This window comes from Taudactylus pleione, unplaced genomic scaffold (assembly GCF_031769625.1).
Source record: "Taudactylus pleione unplaced genomic scaffold, aTauple2 ptg000473l, whole genome shotgun sequence".
Classification (NCBI taxonomy): domain Eukaryota; kingdom Metazoa; phylum Chordata; class Amphibia; order Anura; family Myobatrachidae; genus Taudactylus; species Taudactylus pleione.
In genome coordinates this window covers 424,723-449,458 of record NW_028284875.1, presented here as the reverse complement: position 1 = coordinate 449,458, position 24,736 = coordinate 424,723, and the positions used below count along the sequence as shown (strand labels likewise).

The 24,736-nt window shown below is 44.6% G+C and overlaps 1 protein-coding gene across 4 annotated transcripts in view; it reads left to right on the top strand.

The window, feature by feature from the left end:
* ZDHHC14 (zDHHC palmitoyltransferase 14) overlaps positions 1–24,736 on the top strand; it is a 164,796-nt gene that overhangs the window by 69,357 nt on the left and 70,703 nt on the right. For all 4 annotated transcript variants that reach the window (XM_088448954.1, XM_088448953.1, XM_088448952.1 and 1 more), the window contains exon 3: positions 23,261–23,421. In XM_088448954.1, the coding sequence (XP_088305080.1) occupies positions 23,261–23,421 (161 nt within the window). The remainder of the gene's footprint in view (positions 1–23,260; positions 23,422–24,736) is intronic.

Sequence of the window (24,736 nt, the reverse complement as noted above, 5' to 3'; positions counted from 1 at the left end):
GTTTCCAATCTCGTGTGAGATTATAGCAAACTCACTGTGAAGTAGATGTTTCAAATAGACCACCTCCTGAGCTGCAAGTTTGGCAGAAACAATCACAGATCAGTGTGATTTGTATATGTTTCTGCCTGTATACCTAATTTAAAGTGTTTTTATTTTTAAAAAAATGACATAGGGTCTCCCCCCAAAAGCATTACCAGCCCCAGACTTGCCAGCCAGTCCTGGTTCCTAAAATTATGGGGAACAAAATGAATAAAGTTCCACCATAATTTAATAGCCAGCACCAGCAGTAGTGCCAGACCTGGTTTTAAATATACAGAGAATAAAAATGGTGTGAGGTCCCCCGTATATTTAAAACCAGCTCCAGGACCTTTCTAGCGGGGGGACTGATGTCACAGCCAGGGTAACCCTTTCACCGGGCCCCACAGCCGCAGCATCAGCCCTGACCGCTAGTCAGCCCAGGCCAGGGATCCCTGGGGAGTTCGGGACCCCTCCAGTAAAGGGGTCCCCCTCTCCAGGGCACCCCTGGCCTAGGCTGATAACGCGGGGCTATCCCCGGCACCCTAGGGCGGTGGGTGCCAGGTTGATAGTGTTAGTGTGTAGTGTAAAATCAATGGTTAAATATTGTCTTTAGTTGAGGAACTACACATACCAGCAAGCCTCCCCAGCATGCTGGTATATGGAGAACCACAAATACCGGCATGTGGGGCATTACGGGCCCGCTGGCAATTGTAACTCTACAACTAAAGCAATACGTAAATAAACACAACATACACCGTGAAAGTAAAATTTTATTATAACATACATTCACACTCACTATCACACATACTCGCCTAGTATCCGAAGTATTCCTTAGGGGTACCTATAAAAAAAATCCATACTCACCTCTCATATGCGTAGTTCACATCCTCTTCTCCAAGTAGGCATCCAAAGGGTTAAAATAAGAACACAAGTGTACCCGAATCCAAGCGGACTGAGTAAAGGTATGTGTATACACATAGCTTTACTCCACGCAAATGACCGGGGCACACGTGTGCCCTGTCATTGAAGGAGCCGCCAGCCAATCAGCGAGCATCTCCGTTGGAGCAGCTCACTGATTGGCTGTATGCGGTCAGCGTGTCTCCCCAGAGCCGCTACATTGTATCATTAATGTAACCACAAGGTTAAACACAATTATCAGCCTAAGCCAGGGGTGCCCTGGAGAGGGGGATCCCTTTATTGGAGAGGTCCCCAACTCCCCAGGGAACCCTGGCCTGGGCTGACTAGCAATCAGGGCTGATGATGCTACTGGGGGGCCCGGTGAAAGGGCTCCCCTGGCTGTGGCATCAGCCCCCCGCTAGAAAGGGTCCAGTGCTGGTTTTAATTATAGGGGTACCCCTATGCAAATTTTTACCCCCTATAATAAAAACCAGGACTGGCCCTGCAGCCTGGTGCTGGTACCTTATTTACGATGGAACCCTACTCATTTTGTTCCCCGTAATTGTAGGTACCAGGACAGGCTGGCAAGTATTTTTAAATATTTAATATTTAATACCGTTTTTTACAAGTCTTAACACACAAGCAGCTTACACATATCTCACTGATATGTGCAGGCTGCTTGCTCGGGTGAGTTTGGAAGAGAGAGAAAACACTGCAATCTCGGGTGAGTAATCTCATCTAAACTCTCCTCTAAACTCGCAATTTGGAGAAAAAACTCGATCTGCTTCACCATTGAAAAACTCACTTTCACCTAAACTTGCTTCTTAGTAAATTTGCGAGTTGTGAAAGGGAAGACTCACTCGAGTTCTGGTGAAGCAAAGTGAGTTTACAAAACTAAAAACTTAACCAAGTCGATTCTTAGTAAATTTACCCCTTAGTATGGAGAAGCCAGATGAGGGTTCCAAAAAACAGGGATCAGTCACTTTTTATACTTGTACAAAATGTGATAAAAAATTGGCAAATGGTACGGACCGATGGTCGCGCTGTGCTGGTTGTTCACGGGGATTCATTACCGGGATGTTCGGCTGAACAGTCGGTGATGCCTGATTGGGCCAGGTCTATGGCTGAGGCCATAGGTGAATGAAGACACTCTCAGGCAAATTATATGTTACCCTGTGCTCAAGCTCCTACTTTGTCTGATCCCTCGGTAGAGCCCAGATGGGCCCAAGATATGGGACAATGTCTCGCTCAGATGGAAATGTCCCTAAATAAAATGGTAATGTCAGCAGGGGCCACAGCTGCTAAGAGACATTCAGGCCAGGAAGAAGGGGAATTGGATTATACTGGGAAGACTCCTCAAACTGGGAGGATGATTCCCAATCTGATTCAGGAGTTTCTATGTTGATCGATGCGGTCAGGGAGACTTTGCATCTACAGGAAACAGCTATTCCAGTAACTAGTTCAGTTTCTTTAAATTTATGAAGAAACATGTATCTGTCTTCCCAGAATTTTCACATTTTGCGGAGATATTAAAAGAAGCCTGGTTAAAACCTGATTCCAAATTTCACATTCCGAAAAAATTTAGGTATCTTTATCCTTTTTCAGATACCAAGCTTTGGGAAATTCCACCTATGGTGGATGCTCCTATTACTAGGTTGTTCAGGAATAATTTTATTCCCACAACAGTCTAGCTCCTAAATGCATCCGAATACTTAATTAAGTTTGAGGATAGATAAGCACCCTGTTTGATATTTAGTTTTGTTAGTTAGTTAAGGGTTAAGGCTTGGGCGAAGGTGTGGTTATGGTAGTGGTCATTTGGGGGAGATAGGCCTATCGTAGGATTTGTGGGAGTGTTCAGGGTACCCATATAAATAGCCTGGTCAGAGGAGCCATTTCCTCTTTTCCAGTTTCTGCAAACAGGCTGGCTAAGTATCACACAGTTTCTTATATAGCTTTATTTCTTTTGTCCAATTCTTTTTATTTCACATCCTATCTATCTTTTTATTCTTCTCTTTCCCTTACTTCTTTCCTTTCAGCTCCTTTCCACTCCCCCCCCCCCCCCCCTTTTTTTTTTTTTCACCTCATCCCTGCTTTGTTTTATCCCCCCCCCTGTCCAACTCCCCCTCCCTCATCCCTGCATTGCATTGTGCCCAGGCTCGCCGTTCAGCGCCACCCCCTCGCCGCTTTATGTAGGCTTCCAGGCTGGTCACATTCGCTGCCTCTCCCCCAGCCTGGCGCGGGTCGCGCCATGCTGCAGGCCGCGATCCCGCACGCCCTCCGCCGGCCCCCGCTCCCTGTCCTCCCCTGCTGCCTCTCCACAGCTGATGGCCGCCCGGCTCTCCGGCGGCACCGCGGGCGGCCGCAACTCAGCGCCTTTCCCCCCACAGTTCACAGCCAGCCCGCGCCCTGTATCGGCGGTTGGCCCCGCCCACAGGGTCGTGGCGGCCATTTTAGCCCCGGACACCGCACAGGGAGCCCTGCACATCCCTGCATCACCCCCCTCCGCCCCACTGCTTCAGTAGCAGGGGGGCCTCCTCCTCCTCAACCCTCACCATTACTTTCCAGCCACCAGGGTTCCCCCAGTAGTGTAGGATCAGCTGCAGGGTCCATTATATCTAGGGCCCTAAGTGTCCCTCCCAGCGCATTATTTCCCGATGCCCCCCCCCTGCATCTAGGAGTGGGGGTCCTACCCCTTCGCCTTGGGACGGTGTTAATGTGCAGCAACCCCCCCCATTTCAACTCTTTAGCAGCGCAGCAGCCCAGCTGGTCCCCATATTTCTATGCCCCTGGCCCCCATCCTCCCCATCCTCCCCCCCCCCCCCAATTTTCAAATACACCCACTATGTTCCAGTATGCCCCCCCCGCAACAACCCCCGGGCCCGCCCCCTTTCGCAAGGGTTCAGGCCATATTACCAAGTCCTGTCGCCACCTTTTTACCTTCCCCTGGCCACTTCGGCTGCACATCCCCAGTCCATGCATACCCCCCCTCCCCCTTTCCATTCCGCCCCCCCTGCTCGCCCAGCCACCTGCAACTGTTCATACACACCTGCCACCCGCACTCCCCCATGCCCCTCGTTCCACGGAAGGAGTTGCTGTGCGGTCTGAGTCACCAGTGATTGTGTCAAGTCCCCAGGTCGCAGCTTCTGTTCATTCCAGTCGGGTTGTTGAGATCCAGAGGACGGACGGTGAGGTGGCATCAACGAGTCAAGTCGTGGTGGGCGCACCGCGCAGCGAGGGACTGTTGGCGAACACTCAGGAGGAAGTGGCCGGTCCTTTGGCAGCAGTTTCCGGTGAGCATGTTTTTCCATGTTGCACAACACACACTCATTTTCCACTGATTATAGCGATTCTGCAAGTTCATCAGAGAGGCCGCGTAAGCTTATGCGATACGTAGCGCACAAGATTAAGGGAAAACGAAGTCCCAAGAGGGCCAGCACAGTGTCGGCAGCTAAGGTTCCAGATGCTACGGGGGATATGGTACACTGCGCAAACACGGCTATCCTTAGGGGTTTGCGGTCTAAGGTTAGGGAGAGGCGCTGAGGGAAACTTCCATTCGTTCCAAAATTGGGAGCAGGGATGTTTGTTTTCGCAGCTTGCTACCTTGAATCACGCCCGTGGGAGTACATGAATGTCCTCAAGTGTATGCATATGGTGCGTGGTATGCACTCGTCAGGCAAGAGTATAGCTTGGAGGCATTACGACGAGACATTTCGTAAAACACAGGAAGGACAGGCAGTTTTTTCAATGCGGCTTCAAGGACGTAGAAGTTTGGCTCGAAGTTAACCAACTGCCTGGCGCGCCTTCGGAGCCTTCGGCGGTACGCAAGCAGCCCTTTCTGGCCCGTACAGGTGGTGCCAGAGCCGGCAGAGGGAAATGCTATGCATTTAATAACGCCCAATGTAATAAAGGATCGGGCTATCGGTATAGGCACATATGCAAGCTCTGTGGGAGTGGGCACCCGGCTAAAGATTGTGGGCAACTCAGTGGTACTACGGAGAGTCGGGGCGATCAGCGCGATGAGCCGCGAGGCGGTGTTAAGTAAAACACCTTCGCCGGTCGTCCTAGGGGCTTTGAAGAGTTGGTTGGGTCGTTATCCTCTCAGGGAGGCCTTTTTGTTACATGCGTTTAGTAAGGGTTTTAGGTTGCCTTTGACACAGGACATCTCAGTTGTTGCTAAGAGAAATCTTAAGTCGGCCCGCGTCCACCCGGACGTAGTCCGAGCTAAGATTGAAGCCGAGGTCGGGTTGGGGCGCAGGTTGTGGCCCCTTTTTCTTCCCCCCCCTTTGGAGGGTTTGTGCGTATCGCCTTTAGGGGTTGTACCAAAGAAGGAACCGGCTAAGTTCAGGCTGATACAGCATCTTTCTTACCCAGAGAGAGGGTCGGTCAACGACGCGCTAGATCCATTGGATTGCCGGGTCGTTTATCAATTCTTTGAGTAGGCTCTAGATATAGTACAGATTTTTGGTAGGAGCACTTTATTAACCAAGGTGGATATCGAGTCCGCTTTTCGGCTGTTGCCCCTTCACCCCGAATCTTTTAAGTACATGAGTTTTAAAGTTGCGGGGCTCTATTATGTTGATAGAGGTTTGCCGATGGGATGTTCCATCTCGTGTTCCTTTTTTGAATGTTTTAGCTCCTTTTTGCAATAGTGCTTACAGGCGGGTACAGAGCAAGCTGGTGTGTCCCACTACCTAGATGATTTTCTGTTGGTGGGGCCAGCGGATACCCAGGTTTGCGAGGATTTGCTGTTTTCCTTGCAGGCCTTGTTCGCAGTGGTAGGTGTTCCTGTTGCCAAGGACAAGACGGAGGGTCCGGTTACACGCTTATCGTATTTGGGTATAGAAATAGACACCGTGCTAGGTTTATGCAGTTTGCCGATTGAGAAGGCGCGACGTTTGGGAGAGTTGCTGAAAGCATTTGTTTTAGCGAAAAAGGTCTCGCTGAAGCAGTTGCAGTCCTTGCTAGGCCTCCTTAATTTCGCATGTAGAGTCATTCCTATGGGACGGGTTTCTGGTAGGCGGCTGGAAAGAGCCATGGAGGGGGTTAAGAAGTCCCATCACCTCGTTCGCATATCCCAAAATCTGAGGGAGGACCTTCGCATTTGGTTGCTGTTCCTGTGTAATTTCAATGGCTTTCGGATATGGCCCAGGCCCCTGTAGCTTATTCCGAGCTTCAACTATTTACGGACGCGTCCGGTTCCGTCGGGTTTGGCGCCTTTTTCGAAGGGGACTGGTGCGTGGAGCCTTGGCCGGAAGCTTGGGGGGGTTTTAGGCCTTACTAGGAACATTCTGCTTCTGGCTGTTCCCTATTGTGGTGTCTGTTGAGCTGTGGGCCCACAGGCTTTGTAATAGGCAGATCCTTTTCTGGTGCGAATTCGGGCGTGGTTCAGGCGGTGAATAATCAGAGGGCGGAATCGTTGTTGGCTTTGAAGTTGTTGAGGCACTTGACACTTCTTTGCCTGCGAAGGAACATTGAGTTTAGGGCACAGCATGTTCCGGGTGTTTCTAATGAGATAGCAGATTCCTTATCTCGTTCACAGTGGGACAGGTTTCGTTCGCTCGCTCCTTACGCTTCTCTTCATGGTTTAACCTGCCACTCCCATGTCGGGCAGATTGTTGTGCCGGCATCAGAGTCTTCGCACTGAGGTCTCTGGCCCCTGGCACATTAAAGACCTACAAAGCGGCTTGGGACGCTTGGCAGGGTTTCTTGGCTTCCAAGCGTGGGGGGTAAGACGGTTTGATGACTGTATGGCAGAGTTTATTTGGAACTGGCAGGAAGGGGGTCGTTCTAAGGCGGCTATGTCTGCAGCGCTATCTGGTATCGCTTACTTTTCTAAGTTGCATGGTATGGCAGATCCCACAAATTCGTTCCCTCTAATCAAGGCGATGAAGGGGTGGGCGAAGGAACACCCTAGCACAGGCGATGCACGTAGACCAGTTGACCCGGCCCTACTTAAAGATTTGATTGTGGCAGTATCGGGGGTTGCGTTAGGCGAATATGAATCGCCCCCTTTTTAGTTTAGAATTTTCATTAGCATATTTTGGGGCGTTTAGAATCGGTGAGCTCGTGGCATCTAATAAAACTTCCACATCGACGGGTCTAATGTTTAAACACGTGGTAATTAAGCCGACATTGATATTGCGTAAAATACATAGGTCCAAGACAGATCAACTTGGTGGGGGGCGTTGGATTTCTATCACAGAACATTCAGATGTAGTAATTTGTCCAGTTGCTCTGGCGGGGCGATTTAATACTCTTCGCCCGCCAGGGGGTGCGCAGTGACTTATCCATGTTAATCTTACACCTTTGTCCAGGTTTCAGTTTACAAGGCTGTTTCAGAATTGTCTTATTCGCTTTAGGCTTGCCCACAGAACATTTTGGGACGCATTCATGTAGGATAGGGGCAGCAACTTGCGCAGCGGTTGATGGTGCTTCGGTCGACACCTTACAAAAGTTGGGTCGGTGGAAGTCATCAGCTTATAAAACTTATTTATGGGGGGATAAGTTGCTTAAGTAGCTGCGCTTCTTGCGAGTTTGTTGGGAAACCCAGGGGCCTTATGCCTACTGCCGCTAGGGATTCTGAAAGGATTTTCAGCTTTTTGCCCTCAAAGAGGTTTTGCTGTTTTTCATCTTCAGATGGGTCACCCAACTATTTGTTTCCCTTCCCGCGGGTTAGTTTGTTATTATGTAAGAATTAATTTCTGGTAGTGTTATTATGTAAGAATGAATTTCTGGCTGGGTAACTTTTCTTGCAGGGTTGCCCAGGAATGCTAACTGTCGGGTGTGGTCATTCAAATTTTGGGCACCCCTTAGCATTGCAGGCCCCGCATTTGTTGGGTGCAAGTGACGTCCATTGGCTGGGTTTCGTGGTATGCGCCGTAAGCGCCTGCTGGATGCCTTATGGATGGCAGAAGATGACTGGGTGGTCATTCACTTGGGGGGGAGCGATTTGGGCACGTGCAAGGGCATTGAGCTGATACACTCTATTAGGAATGACTTGCAAGTGCTTGTTAACCGTTGGCCCAACGTCAGCGTCACATGGTCGGACATTGTCCCATGTCGATTTTGGCGTGGACCCCAGACTGGCAAGGCATTGGATGGAGTTCGCGGAAAGGTCAATATGGCAATTGGCCGTTTTGTCCTTAGCATGGGGGGCCGCGTCATACGTTGCGTTACGAGGAGAGCTTCTTTAGGCCTGACGGGGTACACCTCACGGGAGTGGGGCTAGAGCTCTTTATCAGCGACCTCTGCAGTTTCCTGTAGGTCTCAAAGGGTCACAGTTTGGTGGCGGGCCTGGTTCTATGAACCGGGCTTTGGCGGGAAGCAGTGCTCCTGGGCGGCCTATTATTTAGCGCAGGAGTGCCTGGGGAGCATTCTTTCCTTTGAGAGCGGCAAGTTGGTCACCGCCCAAAGGGGGGACCTGGTCCCTGTCCAAGGGAAGGGCCGAGGCTGTGCCAATTAAGGTGGGATGGTACTTCCTCAGGTCGGGCTGCGCAGGGCGGGGATCCGCCCCTGTTATTTATTATTGATTTCCATAGGGCTGTGGCCTCGGAGCACTGCTTTCTTCCTGCCACCTATTTCTAATTTCAATTCGATCAATAAATTCTGGCTGTGACCTCTTTAATTGCATTACATTTGTCAGTGTGTTCATTTCTAGGCTTAGGTTAAGATAAGTTAACAAAAAGAATGGTAAAACAAATGGGTGACTTAAGATCATATGGATAGAAAAAATGAAGCTGTACTTTAAATCTATATTCAATTTATCAGGAGTTTCACTGCGCCTGGGTGATAAAGGCTATCAGTTCCTGGATGAACCAGATGATTGCTGGGTTTCAATCTGGATTTGTCTGAAGCTAGTGCTTTAGCTGAACAGATTTAGAAAGCTCTGACCTATATAGGTGATGATTTAATAGATACTATTCATGTACAGTTTCATATTTCTGCTTTGGCCCTTTCCGCCAGATGTTCTATATGGCTTAAAACATGGAAGGCAAACATGCTTTAGAGGCATTGCTTTTTGAAGGAGGATTTTTTGTTTGGTCCAGAAGTAACTAAAATAATTTCTCAGGTCACAGGAGGAAAAGTCCTTACCTTCCCATAACAACACCAAAACCACAATCTCCTAGGTTTCGGACTCAAGGCAGGGGAAACTTTCAGGACTTCCGGAGGTATACTTAGCTGTCCCCGTAGAGGTGCCTTCGGGGGACGTGCTGTCCCTGACATCCGTCGCCCTGCTTTTAAGTCAGCAGGTCAATCCACATGACTGTCACGGGACTGGGACCCATCCTCTGGTGGGAGGCCGCCAAGTCATATTCCGGGAAACTTGGATTCAATCCAATCCAGATTTTTCAATAAATCGACTAGTAACAAGAGGTTATATTTTAGATTTGGAGGGTCCTGTTCCAGAAATATTCTTATCCACTTCTCTCCCTGTGAATGGTTGCAGAAAGGCGGCTCTTATACAGGCAATTTCTCTGCTTTCCGATTCCTGAGTAATTATTCTGGTTCCAGTACTACAGTAAGGCCTGGGGTTCTACTTCAGTCTTTTCTTGGTAGACAAACCGGACGGGTGATTTTGTCACATTCTTAACCTCACAGGGTTAAATGCTTATCTCCACTTGGAAAAATTCAAGGGAGTCCATAAGGTCAGTTATTTGTTCCATGGAGGATTGGAAATTTCAGGCCTCCATAGATGTCAAGGTTGCCTACCGTCTGCGGTTTGCAGTGGGGCACCAGCATTTTCAGTTCCAGCACTGCCATTCAGTTTGTCCACCGCTCCCAGAGTCTTTACAAAGGTTATGGCACACATGATCTCCCTACTCAGGAGTGGGGGGAGTCAATGTGTTGGCTTATCTGGATGACTTGTTGCTAAGGGCACCCTCCATAGCCCTATTGCAACAACATCTTCAGATTACCTTAGGCATGCTCCAGAGATTCGGCTGGATCTTCAATTTTCCCAAACCAAATTTAATTCCATCTCAGAGAATGGTATTTTTGGGTCTTCTCTTCAACACCCAGTGTCAGAGTGTTTTTTCCGCAGGCAAAGATTCAGGATCTTCAATCCAAAATAAGGATCATTTTACAGATGCCTCATATTTCAGTTCTCAGGGCTATGCAATTACTGGTAAAAAATGGTGACTTCATTCAAAGCCGATCCTTTCGCCAGATTTCATCCCCGACCACTGCAAAACCAATTGCTTCATGGATGGATGAAGTCAGACCTCAATTAAACAGGCAGATGTTCAGATTATCTCTCCACACCAGTCAGTCACTTCTATGGTGGCTACAGGATGCAAATCTGAACATGGGTTGCCAATAGTCTGTAATAAATTGGGCTATTGTCACCACAGATGCCAGCCTAACAGGCTGGGGGGAGGTGGTTCTAGACAGGCACCTACAGGGTCTTTGGGCTGTCCAGGAAGCTTCTCCTTCCATCAATATACTGGAATTAAGGATGATTTGGTATGCATTGGTTCAGTTCCAATTCCATCTAAGGAGCCTAGCAGTGCGAATTCAAACACAAAGGGTGGCTCACGCAGCTGGCAAGCATTGAGGGAGGTTTCTCACATCCTTGATTCGGCAGAAAATTGGGTTCCAGCTATTTCAGCAATTTACATTTCCAGGGGTGGACAACTGGGAGGCGGTCTTCTTAAGTCGCCACAGTGTGCAGCCAGGGAAATGGGAATTACACCAGGAGGTGTTTGCGGAAATAGTTTCCAGATGGGGATCTCCAGGCATAGATCTAATGGCTTCTCGACTTGACAAGAAACTTACAAGGTACGGATCTCTGTCCCTGGATCCTCCGGCATCTCTGGTGGATGCCATGACAGCACCTTGGGTGTTCCAGCTGGGATACATCTTTCCTCCTCTGTTAATGTTACCAAAGGTAATTCAGTGGATTCGATCAGTGGCGCGGCCGGTCTTTCTGGTGGCTCCAGACTGGCTGCACCGTCATTGGTACACAGTTCTTCGGAACATGCTGGCAGATGTTCCGTATAGTCTGCCACTGCGTCTAGATCTGTTACTTCAGGGTCCATGTCGTCATCCCGATTTGCCTCACTTGGCTTTGACAGCATGGTTCTTGAATCCAATATATTGAGGGCAAAAGGGTTTTCAGAATCTGTTGTTAAAAAAACATGATACAGGCTTGCAAACCAGTCCCTTCCCAGATTTATCATTGGATATGGAAGATATATATTTCTTGGTGTGAACGACACAAGTTCAAACCTGAAAGTTTCCGAGTGTCTCGTCTCTTGTCTTTTCTGCAAAAGGGTTTGGTTAAGGGGTCTTAGACTGTCCTCTCTTAAGGGACAAATTTCGTTTATCTATCCTATTCAGAGGAAATTGGCCTCCGTTCCTGAAGTTCAGACCTTCTTGCAGGGGTTTCTTCGCATACAGCCTCTTTATGTCCCGCCGGTTCCTCCTTGGGACTTGAATTTAGTTTTGGAGGCACTTCAAAAGACACAGTTTGAGTTTTTTGAATCTGTAGAATTGAGATATCTCACTTTGTAGCTTGTTTTCCTTTTTGCCATTGCCCCGTCCAGAAGTCTGAGTTAGCGGCTCTTTCTTGTAAATCTCCGCTTCTCATTTTTCATGAGGATAGTGTTACGCACTAAGGCTTTGTCCTTCCAGCTTTTCGCCAGGAATCAGTGACTAGTGCTGCTTCTTCCTTAGCACTGTTGGATTTGGTACATGCGTTACGCATTTACTTGGAACGCACTGCGTATGGATTCTTTGCTGATGGTTGATGCACCAAAAAGAGGCTGGCCTCGAAAGGATCAGTCGCTAGATGGGTCACTTCTGCCATTTGGCAGACATATTTGTCTTCAAATGTGATTGCTCTGGCCTCAATTCGGGCCCACTCTACTGGTGTCATGGCTTCTTGGGCTGTGTGGCATGGTGCCTCAGTTGAGCAGCTGATCATCCATACACACTTCTACAAAATGTTACCGCTTCCATACATTTGGAGCAAGGGACGCCAGTGTTGGGCTAAAAATTCTTTGAGCAGTTGGTTTCGACACCAATTCCCCCCCCCCCCCCCCCCCCCCAATTGGCTTGCTTTGGTATATCCAATAAGTTTTGGCATGAAAAAGGAAATTAGATTTTTACTCAAAATGAAATCTCTTCCTTGGAGTCCATCTGGGGGATGCCGGGATTCCTCCCTTGTTTGGTTTCATACTAGTGTTCTGTTCGTTTCTGGTTTTTCAGTTCTTCCGTGAGTCTTTCTCCAGCTTTGTTAAACATAGACAGAGGTTCTAGCAGAAGGGGAGGGGTTATATAGAGGGTGAGAGCCAATCTTAATTAGTGCCTGACTTCACACCTCACTATGCATAACCCAGGAGTAATAGCATGCCCCAGATGGACTTCAAGGAAGAGATTTTACAGTGAGTTACAGACCCCGAGACTATTGACCCCAGTTTCAAAGTTTCAACAAGGCGCAGTGCGGGCCGGTGGTGGTTCAATAATGGTGCGGGGGTGTGTTTTCGTGGCATGGTTTGGGTCCGCTGGTCCGCCCGATCATGTCATTGACCAATCACTGCTACTTTAAATTGCTTGATGACCATTTGCAACACTTCATGGACTTCATGTACCCCCACAACAATGGAACATTCCAGCAAGATAATACACCGTATCATCTGTTCCAATCTGTCAAGAAATTGGCTCGAGGAGCATTCAGGAGATCCTGCACCTACAATTATGAGGGAGTTTGACACGTTTGGTGTAGACTGATACTACAGTGAAGTGCCAAAAGTCGGGCAGCATTCACCGTTCTGTACATGCGCACTATGGCAGAGACTGGAAAATGTACTCTGCATGCCTTGGCTGTTCCTACTCTGTCCCCCCCACATCACATCCCGCCTGCTCAGGAGCACTGAAGACGTCCGCGCCCTCAGTGTGTCAGCTGCCCGCGAAGAGCAGGAGCTCTAAGAGGAGCAGATGGCTAGCGTTCCCGCTAGGCTGTTTCTGCGGGGCGCGGCGCCCTGCCCTCTTTCTGGAAGGCAAAAAGAGCCCTGCCCTCCAGAAGGAGGGCAAAAAGCACCCTGCCCTAACAGCCTGCGGGAACTGTCTTCACCCGCGGGTCGCAGTGTCCCGTGGGTGAAGAAATGTGCTGTGACCCGGTCACTGCCGGAGAATAGACGCCGGGCGCATGTGCCCGGTATCTATTCTCCCTGTCTGCAGGGCTTGGGGGCTGCCCGGCGTTTCCATAAGTGCCGGGCACGCCCACAAGAGTGACGAAAAGGGGACGCATCTTATAGACACGCCCCCTTTTCGATGACCACGCCCCCTTCTCGGACGCGCGCACGAACGTGCCCTCTCTAGCTCCGGCGCCCTGCCTCGCGCTGGAGCAAGAGTGAACACTAGATGGCTGTGTATGATTAGGAAGAAGCTTAACTGGAAGTGGGGACACGGAGCATGTGGCTGGACTGGAGGAGGGGGACCATACAGCGATATATGAGGGGAATAACAGCTCCCGGCATATATTGATATGTGGTATTATATAGGGGAGAGGGGACTGTATAGTGATATGAGGGGGAATTACACATCTCTCAGCACACACTGATATGTAGTATTATTATATAAGGGAGAGGTGACCGGCATGTTGCTTGACTGGAGGAGGGGACCGTACAGTCATATATATGGGGGAATTGCACCACTTTTTTTTTTTCTTTCTTGCGACCCACATACTCTTGGACCTTGAATATTCGGCCCGGTTGGGATTTTGCGTTTGACATGCCTGGTCTACACTATGGGCTCAGGGCAAAATGCACAATTGTACAGGTAGGACACGAAAGGGCATATTCAATTGGCAGTGAGGTTTTCCACATAAAAAAAATCCCCGAACCATGTGACCATTTGTGGATTTCTGCGGGTATGCGTGCTCCTGGTTACCCGCGGTATCTAATTTTTTTAAAAACTTCACACAGGGGTTTTCTGCGTTGAAAACCCTGCATTCTGAGAAAAAAAAAAAGAAGAGCTCTACTGCTCTGGATGTCCGCTGTCATCTGTGCATGGCTGCTGCATCCTCCAATCGCTGTACCGGCTACTACATGAAGATTGAAGCTGCCCAGAGAAGGTAAGTGTAGTGTGTGCGGAGAGGGGACTGCAGGGTAGTTTCGGTAGTGTAGTGTGTGCAGGGAGGGGGTTGCTTTTCGCACATTTCTGCTCTCCACCTCAGGAATTTGCGTGTTGGGTGCCCATTACTACAGGAGGCCAAAAAACAATTTAATTTCCCCCCCCATGAAAAGTAAAAGGACGGCCCTTCTTTGACTATAATTATGACATGCATGTCTCATAATATCTATGTAGTAATTTGAAGCACAAGGCAAAAACAGATGAGCAATTTTGATTTTACAAAACTTTAACCTCTGTTGCAAACAGCTAGTTTTATAAATAATCTTCTCAATGTCACAGGGCAGGATATCGTGATGCATGTCCCACTTAAAACACTTTGCAGAGTGCGTTTTGGGAGCTCAGGTGCAGGTGAGATGGACCGATGAATCCTCCTTCACGATATTCTCCGACAAATGTAGTCTAAGCCATTTCTACAACTGAGTAGATGCTGAGCTTATTTGGTGGTAATTCAGCCCTAAAACTGGTGTAAGTTGGCTGAGCACACCTGATCCAAGGCTGTCAGGTATTAACTCTTCTCACTGCACCTGATTCAGAGTCGCACGCAATGCCAATATCCGCGCAAATGGTCGATGTTTTTTTTTTTTTTCCACTGTATCTGAGTCATTACAAAAAACCACAAAGTGCATGCATATGTATGTACACACTGTATCCAAAGTTTCTTGGGTTCGGTATGACATACTGCCGGACGCATGGAAGACTGGTAACAGAAGATCCCAACAGGTAAGTTTTTTTTTTTACTATTACTAACCCTCCCTTAGGGATGCCTAACCCTAACCGCCCCCCCAAGTGTCTAACCTTCACCCCCCTTGCAAGTGCCTAAGACAGACACTGCAGTGGCCAAACCCAAATCAGCCCTACAGTGTCTATTAAAAAGCCCTCTGTTGGTCTGTTTGTAGATGTAGTTTACATGTATATATTTCATTACAAAACCAAATGATTGTCTTTTGTAAAAGGTCATTGTAATATATGTGGTGTTCTTGCATGATATTCATGTTTTTTTTTTTTTTTTTTTTTTCCTTGGTTTGATTTTGATCAAATTTTTATATTTTATTGGAAAACAAAGTTGGTATGGTCAATTTTACAGCAACTTTTGGTTTTACTTAAAACAAGTTAATTATTTGTTAATCATTTGCCTTTGTTTTTTTGCATTCCGGGGCTTTGAAGTTTTTTAGGGATGTCTTCCATTAGAAGGGAGACTGTTATGTGTTAAATGAAATTGCTGTTAAAATTCAAATACTCCAAAAGATGAAGTCAATTGATTGCTGCCAGTGTAGTTTGTAGTTTAAACCTAAATATTTAAACCCTGTTTCTATATTTTTTGATGTTCACACATGACAAATGTGGGCTATATTTTCTTGTCACTGAACTATCTTGTGAGCTGTCAGGACCACACAATGGAGTGGCTGGTACACGAAGAGACCACATGTTATATTTGTGTCCTTTTCAGGGTGATGATGTCTGAGGAAAAATTCTTTCTGACATCAGACGTGCTTACATGGGTTTTGGTAGCATTAAAAGCACTAATAAAAATACATGTGGGGCCAAGTGACATGAGACCTGCAGCTAAAATTGCCACCATTGTGTGCAAATGCAAAACTTTTGTGCTGTAGCACCATCAAGGGGTGGTGTTTGCACTATGCGCCTGATGTGGACTGAATATCTATCTATTGATCGATCTTGTTGTGAAAAGTATATTTAGATATGTACATCTTTAATAAATTGTTGTATTTAGTCCCAGCACTATTTTTAAACGTATTGAATGCCTCCTTTTTTTAAAGTTTCTGCATGGAGTGGCAACATATACTTTAAAGGGAAGCCTTTTGTGTCACACAGACATAGCTAATTAACATGTTAATTGTTTGATCATTTATTTGCTCTGGGGACAATGTTGCCTTTGTTTTCTTGGGGTCGGGTATGGGTTCCCGGCCGTCAGTCAGAATACCGACAGTGGCATCCCGACAGTCAGAATCCAGGCACCCATAGGTAAGTATAGTACCACTAATCCTAACATGCCTCCACGGTGCCTAAACCTAACCTCCCCCTCCCCGTACCCTGAACTTAACCTTCTCCCTCCCCCCCTTAGTGCCTAACCCTAACCCTGCCCCTAGTGCCTAACCCTGCCCCTAGTGCATAGCCCTAAAGCTAACCCTCCCCTAACCCCTGAAAGTTACCTTCGGGATGCCAGCGGTCGGTATACTGGAGCCGGGATTCCAATGCTGTCTGTGCCGGTATATAGACCATCATCATACCGTATGCCGGGATGCTGACTACATCCCGTATTTTTTGTGTTCCTGTATTTTGTAGTTTTCTAGGGATGTCTTCCATAAGAAAGGATACAGTTATGTGTTAAATGAAATTGCTGTTGAAACCAACTATTCCAAAGATGAATTCAAATGTTTGCTGTCAATGTAGTTTAAACCCAAATAGATAATTGATTAAGTGTAGTATCTTAGCATAGGGGTTTGTGTGTTCATCCCTGTTTTGTATTCAAAGGATGACCACAATTGACAGATTGCTGTCAATTTAACTTTTTCATGCTAAATGTCGATATGAATACGAATGTCGTAAATGATTTGCATGCATCCATATAGATTGCTTTAGAGAGATAGGGACTGAATTACTCCTACTTTACTCTGAGGGATTTAGTTACTAAGCGTTGGGTTCTACAACCTGGCACTTCCGATCCCGTTTATGTATGAAATTTAAAAGTGCAATACTCTTACTAACCATGTTTTATTAGTAAAATTATTGGCCTTTTTAAATTTCAGTCATAAACCCGATCTGAAGTGCCGAATTTTAGAACCCGACATTTAGTAAATAAACCTGCAAAAACCTATAAAGTTATGTATATCACCTTGACCATCTTGATGGTTCTATTCCATCTGACTTTGAGCTGAACTCTTCCATAGTTTGCAGACATCCAGGATATGTTGCAGCAGTGTAGCTACACATACCCAGAAAAAAGTGGTCCCAGTTGACAGTGTAGGAGCCTGTGGGTGGCAGCGAGTTAGGGGGTCTATGTACTAAGGGGAGAAAAAGGGTAAAGGCATGGGAACTCCCTGTACATACCGCTTCTCAGTATGGAAGGGATTTTCTCTCTCTGCAGCCTACCAGCGCTAAGTGCAGGCTAAAGTATCGCGCTGCACCTGGGTCACTTAAAGCTGCCATAGCCACCTATTACTAATAGGAGAGGTCACTTAGAATTGAGTGCCTTCTCTTACCTTGCTGGCGTTATCTGCTTCTCGTCACTGGAGAAGTAGGAAATGCTTTTTGTAATTTTTCCCATTAATAAAGTTTTTTTTTAAAAAGAAAAAGGTTACTGCTGCAGCTCCCGACCGAGAGTCAGGGGCAAGGGGTCTCAGCTGTTACTACCGAGGAAGTGACTTAACGTTCACTCTCCTCGGCGGGTCTATTTTTAGTAACAGTTGCGATAAGTCTCCTGCTTTGCAGCTGTAGCAAGCGAAGCAGGAGCTGCTTTATCTCCATGCTAAGTGGAGTTTTAGTACATAGACCCATTATCCTCTTATGACAAAAATGAAGTCAGTAACAAGTGGTTACTAACTGTTAAGGTGCGTATCCACTTGCCGATAGAGGAACAACAGTACGATTACAACATTGTAATCGTACAGTCGTTCCTCTTCCCCTGCAGTGCCTACACTGAACGATATGTCATTCAGTGTAGGTACCCGCCCTTATCCCCGAACATGCACAATCTGTCTTTATCGGCAGATTGACCTGCATGTTCAGGCGATGATTGATGTAGAAACGACCAGCGGGACCGTGCATTGCTGGTGGTTTTTGACATTTTATTGCCCGTTTTGTGAACAATTAATGAGCGATTGAACGATAACGATGTTATCGTTCAATCGCTCATTATAATCCCTTTAGAGGGAAACTATATCCCAGGAGTGGAGAAGTTAGCCCACTCTGGCTGCTCAAGAAGAGTAACTCCCCGTTCGGTATCAGCTGGTGGAGTAAGTCTGTTTAAAAATATATAAAGTCATTGGGACCTAAAGGTAGTATAAGGTTTTTTCAGTATGCAAAAATACTGTTTTTTTTAAAGCTCCAAATGATGAATGAATCTCGCAAAGAAGTTTGTAAGGTGCTTTTTCACTTTCATCTAAAAAGCCAGATCAGGAATCAATATTTCATTGGCTTTCTGTCATAGCTAATGAAATGAAACCATTCCAAACATGTCATCATGACGTGACTTATTTCAGATTTGTTTATTGTAGCTCTTGCATTATGATAACAGTTGGAAATGTATTTTCATTTTAATCCACTGCTCCTGTGATTTGTGTATTAGTCCATTTTAATTTGAGTTCATTTTAGCAATATTTTTTTTCAATATCGGAGCATTTAACAGCATATATTTATACATCATCCCAGTCACTACCAATTGGTAGTCGAGCAACTCAATTCTTCAAAGGGTTAAAAATGGAGACCGCTGCAGTAGCTTTTTTTTTCTTTTAAACATTGTTTTTTATTGCAAGAGAAAGAGAATGTACATACAAGTGTAATGGGGATGTAGTTATCATCCCGGCTGTTGGGATGCTGACGCTCAGAATGCCGGCGCCAGAATCCCGACACCAATCAGATTCCTGGCGCAGGAACTCTGTTCTTGACCTCCACCTGCAGTTTCTGAACCAACTTTTCAAGAAAAATAGCCCTGGTGTTGGCCTATTAAGTCACAACTGGTTTCCCAGAACACTGCATACTGGACGCTGTGCCCCATATACATGGGTATTATATTGATGTGCTCCTCACACACGTGGTGGAATTAGTCCCCTGCTGCATTGTAAACAGAGTGATGGACGATTGCATCACTAATGATTTCAGTGATTTCTTTTTTTTTTTTTCGCTTTTTTTCGGCACTTGATTAGTAAAACTGTTGTATACTATACACATGTATTAATCGTGCAAGTTATATTGTAAGTGTGGGTTATATAAAAATTTTGTCCTGTTATATTTTTGCTGATTTCCATTAATAGAAGGAAATATAGTGTGTGTGTGAGTTTAACCCTTAGTAAATATCTGTTGAAGTATTTAAAAATTCTCACAAGGTTTTGTAGAGCTCCTTATCCTCAATAAGGAGCTGGGATATCCAATGTCTAGTGGCGCGTATCCACTACCCGATAACATAGAGCGATTGCACAATTACGACATCTTAATAGTGCAATCGTTCAGTAATCGGGCACACATCAGGGATGTAAATGTCGGAAACGACCAGCCGATGCACGCTCCAGCTGATCGTTTCCGGCATCAATCATCGCCCGAACATGCTGGTCAGCCTGACAAAATCAGGTTGAGCATGTTAGGGGATGATTGATGTGCCTACACTGAATGACTGAGCGTTCAGTGTAGGCACAGCACAGACTGTGAAACGACTGCACGATTACAATGTCGTAATCGTGCAGTAGTTTCTATGTCTGCTAGCGGATGTGCCCCTTGAAAGACCTTTCCCAGATACTGCTTATTAAAGCTAAGCTAATATTTTTAAAAATTAAATATCCTCTTGGATAACTCTCTGTTCTAGAATAATCTGTTGCAAGCATACATTTATATTTTGCTTAGTAGAAATAGTAATTTAATTTACCAGTTGCTTTATTGTTTTTTTTGCCATGTATACAGTCAGGTGCATAAATATTGGGACATTGACAGAATTTTCATATTTTGTCCTCTGTTCACCACCACAATGGCTTTGAAATGAAACAAACAAGATGTCCTTTAACTGCAGACATTCAGATTTAATTTGAGGGTAATTACATCCAAATCAGGTGAACGGTGTAGGAATTACAGCGGTTTCTATATGTGCCTCCCAATTTTTAAGGGGCCAAAAGTAATGGGACAAACTAAACAATCCTAAATCTAACTTTCACTTTTTAATACTTTGTTGCAAATCCTTTGCAGGCAATTACAGCCTGAAGTATGGAACGCACAGACATCACCAGACGCTGGGTTTCATCCCTGGTGATGCTCTGCCAGGCCTCTAATGCAAATGTCTTCAGTTCCTGCTTGTTCTTGGGGCATTTTCCCTTCAGTTTTGTCTTCATCAAGTGAAGCATGCTCAATCGGATTCAGGTCAGGGGATTGACTTGGCCATTGCATAACATTCCACTTTTTAGCCTTAAAAACTCTTTGGTTGCTTTTGCAGTATGCTTCTGGTCATTGTCCATCTGCACTGTGAAGCGCCGTCCAATGAGTTCTGAAGCATTTCACTGAATATGAGCATATAATATTGCCCGAAATACTTCAGAATTCATTCTGCTGCTTTTGTCAGCAGTCACATCATCAATAAATACAAGGGAACCAGTTCCATTGGCAGCCATACATGCCCACGCCATGACACTACCACCACCATGCTTCACTGATGAGGTGGTGTGTTTTAGATCATGAGCAGTTCCTTTCCTTCTCCATACTCTTCTCTTCCCATCACTCTGGTACAAGTTGATCTTTGTCTCATCCATCCATAGGATGATGTTCCAGAACTGTAATGGCTTTTTTAGATGTTGTTTGGCAAACTCTAATCTGGTCTTCCTGTTTTTGTGGCTCACCAATGGTTTACATCTTTATTGCCAGTTATTTATATAGCGCACACATATTCCGCAACGTTTTACAGAGAGTATGCATCTTGTGGTGAACCCTCTATATTCACTCTTGTGAAGTCTTCTCTTGATTGATGACTTTGATACATATACACCTACCTCCTGGAGAGTGTTCTTGATTTGGCCAACTGTTGTGAAGGGGTTTTTCTTCACCAGGGAAATAATTCTTCTGTCATCCACCACAGTTGTTTTCCGTGGTCTTCCGGGTCTTTTGGTGTTGCTGAGCTCTCCGATGGGTTCTTTCTTTTTAAGAATGTTCCAAACAGTTGATTTGGCCACACCTAATGTTTTTGCTATCTCTCTGATGGGTTTGTTTTGATTTTTCAGCCTAATGATGGCTTGCTTCATTGATAGTGACAGCTCTTTGGATCTCATATTGAGTCGACAGCAGCTGATTCCAAATGCAAATGTCACACCTAGAATCAACTCCAGACCTTTTACCTGCTTAATTGATAATTAAATAACAAGGGAATAGCCCACACCTGTCCATGAAATAGCTTTTGAGTTGATAGTCCCATTACTTTTGGCCCCTTAAAAAGTGGGAGGCACATATAGAAACCGTTGTAATTCCTACACCGTTCACCTGATTTGGATGTAATTACCCTCAAATTAAATCTGAAAGTCTGCAGTTAAAGCACATCTTGTTTGTTTCATTTCAAAGCCATTGTGGTGGTGAATAGAGGCCAAAATATGAAAATTCTGTCAATGTCCCAATATTTATGCACCTGACTGTGTAGAAATAATTTATATGGTTTGACGATTATACACAATAAACTGTTATTGGGGATATATTTACTGATATCTGTTGTATTAGTGTATAGACATCTGTATTGTAAAACTAGCTCCTGTCATGATCTCCTACATGAAAAATCGATGACTGAAAAAATAAATTTGCTGTAGTTTGGAATACTGCATTGTTGAGAAGTGAATATACATTTTAATGCAAGTATGCTGACAGCACTGAACTGTTTTGTTGTTTCAGATATAATGGGCAGCAAAGCTATATTGAATAAAAAATTCAAATAAAATCAATATAGGACTTTTAATGTCATTACTGTAGCCCTTGGGTTCACTAGTAGTACTTAATTGAATTTTTACTTGATGAAGTCCCACAGTCCAATGGGGAGCAACATACCTTTGCTTCATTATTATTTTATTCTGACATTATTATTTAACATTGTGTATTTATGTAGTAATATAATACATTTGTATGCATATTGTTGCTGTACACTTAAGAACCCCGTTGGAAGTTGGGCACCAAACCCAGTTGGGGGTTGGTCACCATTTCTCAGTGAATAATTAATGTTCGGTGCTCAAGTCAAAGAATATGTATAAAAAAAAAAAAGACATATGCTCCTAATTTACTGTTAGTACGTAACTGAATATATTTCCCATATAAAAAATCTCTTAGGCCAAGGTAAACAGAAAAAAAAATTATTGTACACACTATATAATAGTATTCATTCTAGCACCCTGCACCTGTAACAACCCGTGCAGTTCCTATTTCCTGCATGGGGTGTTGCTCTCTGCTCTGGTGCTTCCAGCACACTTTGATCTCAGCAGTGTGTTGCTTCAGCTGAGTGTGCTAGAAGCACCAGAGCAGAGTGCAATACCCCAGGCAGGAAAGAGGAACTGTGTGGGTTGTGACTAATGCAGGGTGCTAGAATGAATCCTGTATGAATGAGAGTTCTTAATCCTGAATTTGTATTACTCGTCTACTTCTGTGAGGTTTAATATTGAGGAAAGTTGAAATTATCTTTCTGTAAAAGTTCTTCTTGACATGTAAAATGAGTTCTTCATGCCACTATCTTTTGCTTCTTAACTTATTTTGTGATCAATTACAGTTATTACCATAAAAGTAATAATGGCCCTCACCATTGTCCCAGATACAGCAAACAGGAAATTAATCCATACAGATGCTAAATTCCTGATGAGGTTTTATGGTTACACAAATGAGTCCTAAATATAAATGCTTGATTCATTCATCAGAACAGTATCAATAAGAAGAAATCAGTTGTGCTGAAGATTGTTTTTATAGTGTTAAATTTCTATTAATTGATTATAAACATGATCTAATTGGAAAAGTGACATTCATTGCTAATAGGATATTAAATGTACAATATTTTTAAATTCTGTATAATACATGTAAATATACACAAGAAATATCTAAAAATATCTATAAAAAGTTTCAAAGTATAGTATATAAAATCAGAGTTGAGTGATGGACAAGAGAAATGAGACAGAGGGGGAACAAATGAGGGAGAGAGAGATGGGGGTAGAATGGACAGATATCTGAGGGTGTGGGCATTATCCTTCTACATATACCTTGCCCTCAGTGTACCTTAATCTATCTTTTTATTGTGTTTTGTACTCCACAACCTATTGCATTGGTACAGAAGTAATTAGAGGACTAATTTTAATCCAGTCGAACTGAAGGTTAAATTAGTTAGGAATCAGGTAATGTTGGATGCAAACAACCAACTGACAGTAAATAGGCCAGCAATTACATTTACAAAATAGAACTACTAATTCATGTGGTATTCTACCTTTTGCACTAACATTTGTCTAGAACATTTTACATAACTGTATCATCTTCTTCCTTGCAGTTGTCGTTATTTGGCAGTGGAGATTACTCCTGCAATTCCTGTGATAGGTGGAATCCTTGTATTCTTTGTGATGGGGACCTTACTGAGAACTAGCTTTAGTGATCCGGGTGTTCTCCCTCGTGCCACTTCCGATGAAGCAGCAGATTTGGAAAGACAAATAGGTGACTAAAAATACTTTCATGATTTTTTTTTTTTTTAAAGTTTGTTTCTATAGGTATATATATATATATATATATATTGTTAAACAGAACTTCAAGACATGGTTAAAAATCCTGTTAATGCCTTTGACACTATTTAAGAAAAGGACATTTGGTAATAGTGGATGGATATGTGGATAGGTAGACATAAAGGGCTCGATTCAATTGCCCGTGATGTATATAGCACCGGGAGATAACTCCTGGAGCTATTCAATTGTGCGCAGTGTTCAGTCGGAGAATGCCCGTTTTCGCAACTATAAACACCCTGTTTAAGGCTCAGGCATTCCCCGATCTAACTGCCCGGCGCGATGCTGTTTTCCAGGCGCGAAGGGCAGAAAACAGACTCGCGCCGGGACTTTTGTCGGATTTCTGCTCGCATCCCCGGAGGGGTGCGAGAAGAAATCCTTAGTCGGGGTTAGCTGTGCGGTGTATTGAATAGCTCCGTGAGCTGATTCCCGGAGCTATTCATTTCGCGCAGAATAGAATCGAGCCCATAGATTCATATGTAGATATATATCTATCTTGGAGAACTTTAAATTAAATTCCTTGTGTGAAAGACAAACAAAGAAAAGAACAGTCCCTAACAAACAACATCTACATAATACTTTGGACCGTTTGGATAGCAAAGTATATAGGCTTTGCCTTGAGGACATAACTTCTAAGGCAAAGTGGATATTTCTGTAATAAAGCTTAACCTTAAATTAATCTGAAATTAATTTCTAAATGTGTTATTAACCTCAATACATTCCGTATTATAACCTTTTTGTAACTAAATAGGAGCTAAATGTTCTAGTAATGAAATATCATGGCTACAACCTGGTTCCCAAAGGCTATTCACTACAGGTCTTGACGTCCAGGATATAAGCTTTAGGTTACACATATGGATAAGTAGATGTTCTTTACTTGTTGGTAGAGGGGTATCTGTCTGCAAAGTTAGTTACCCATTATCATACTCAGTGGGAAAAGGGTTGAATTAATAGATAATCCTGCTATCTTTCTGCATTTGAGAATATTATTTTTTTTATTTCTGAATTCTATTAAATCTAACAAAGTATTACTATGGAAATGGAATTCATTTGCACAAATATTTTTTATGAAGAAGTTTGAATGCAAATGTTGAAATGTACATCTTTTTAATGTGCTCTTATTCACATGTCTGTAGTTCTCGCCCCTAACTCCAATTGTTTATCCCTTAAAATATGTTTTCTTCATAGCCCCCTACTTCTATCCTGTTACTGTATTGTTACCGCTACAGTAGGTCTTGGTGGATGTAATGATC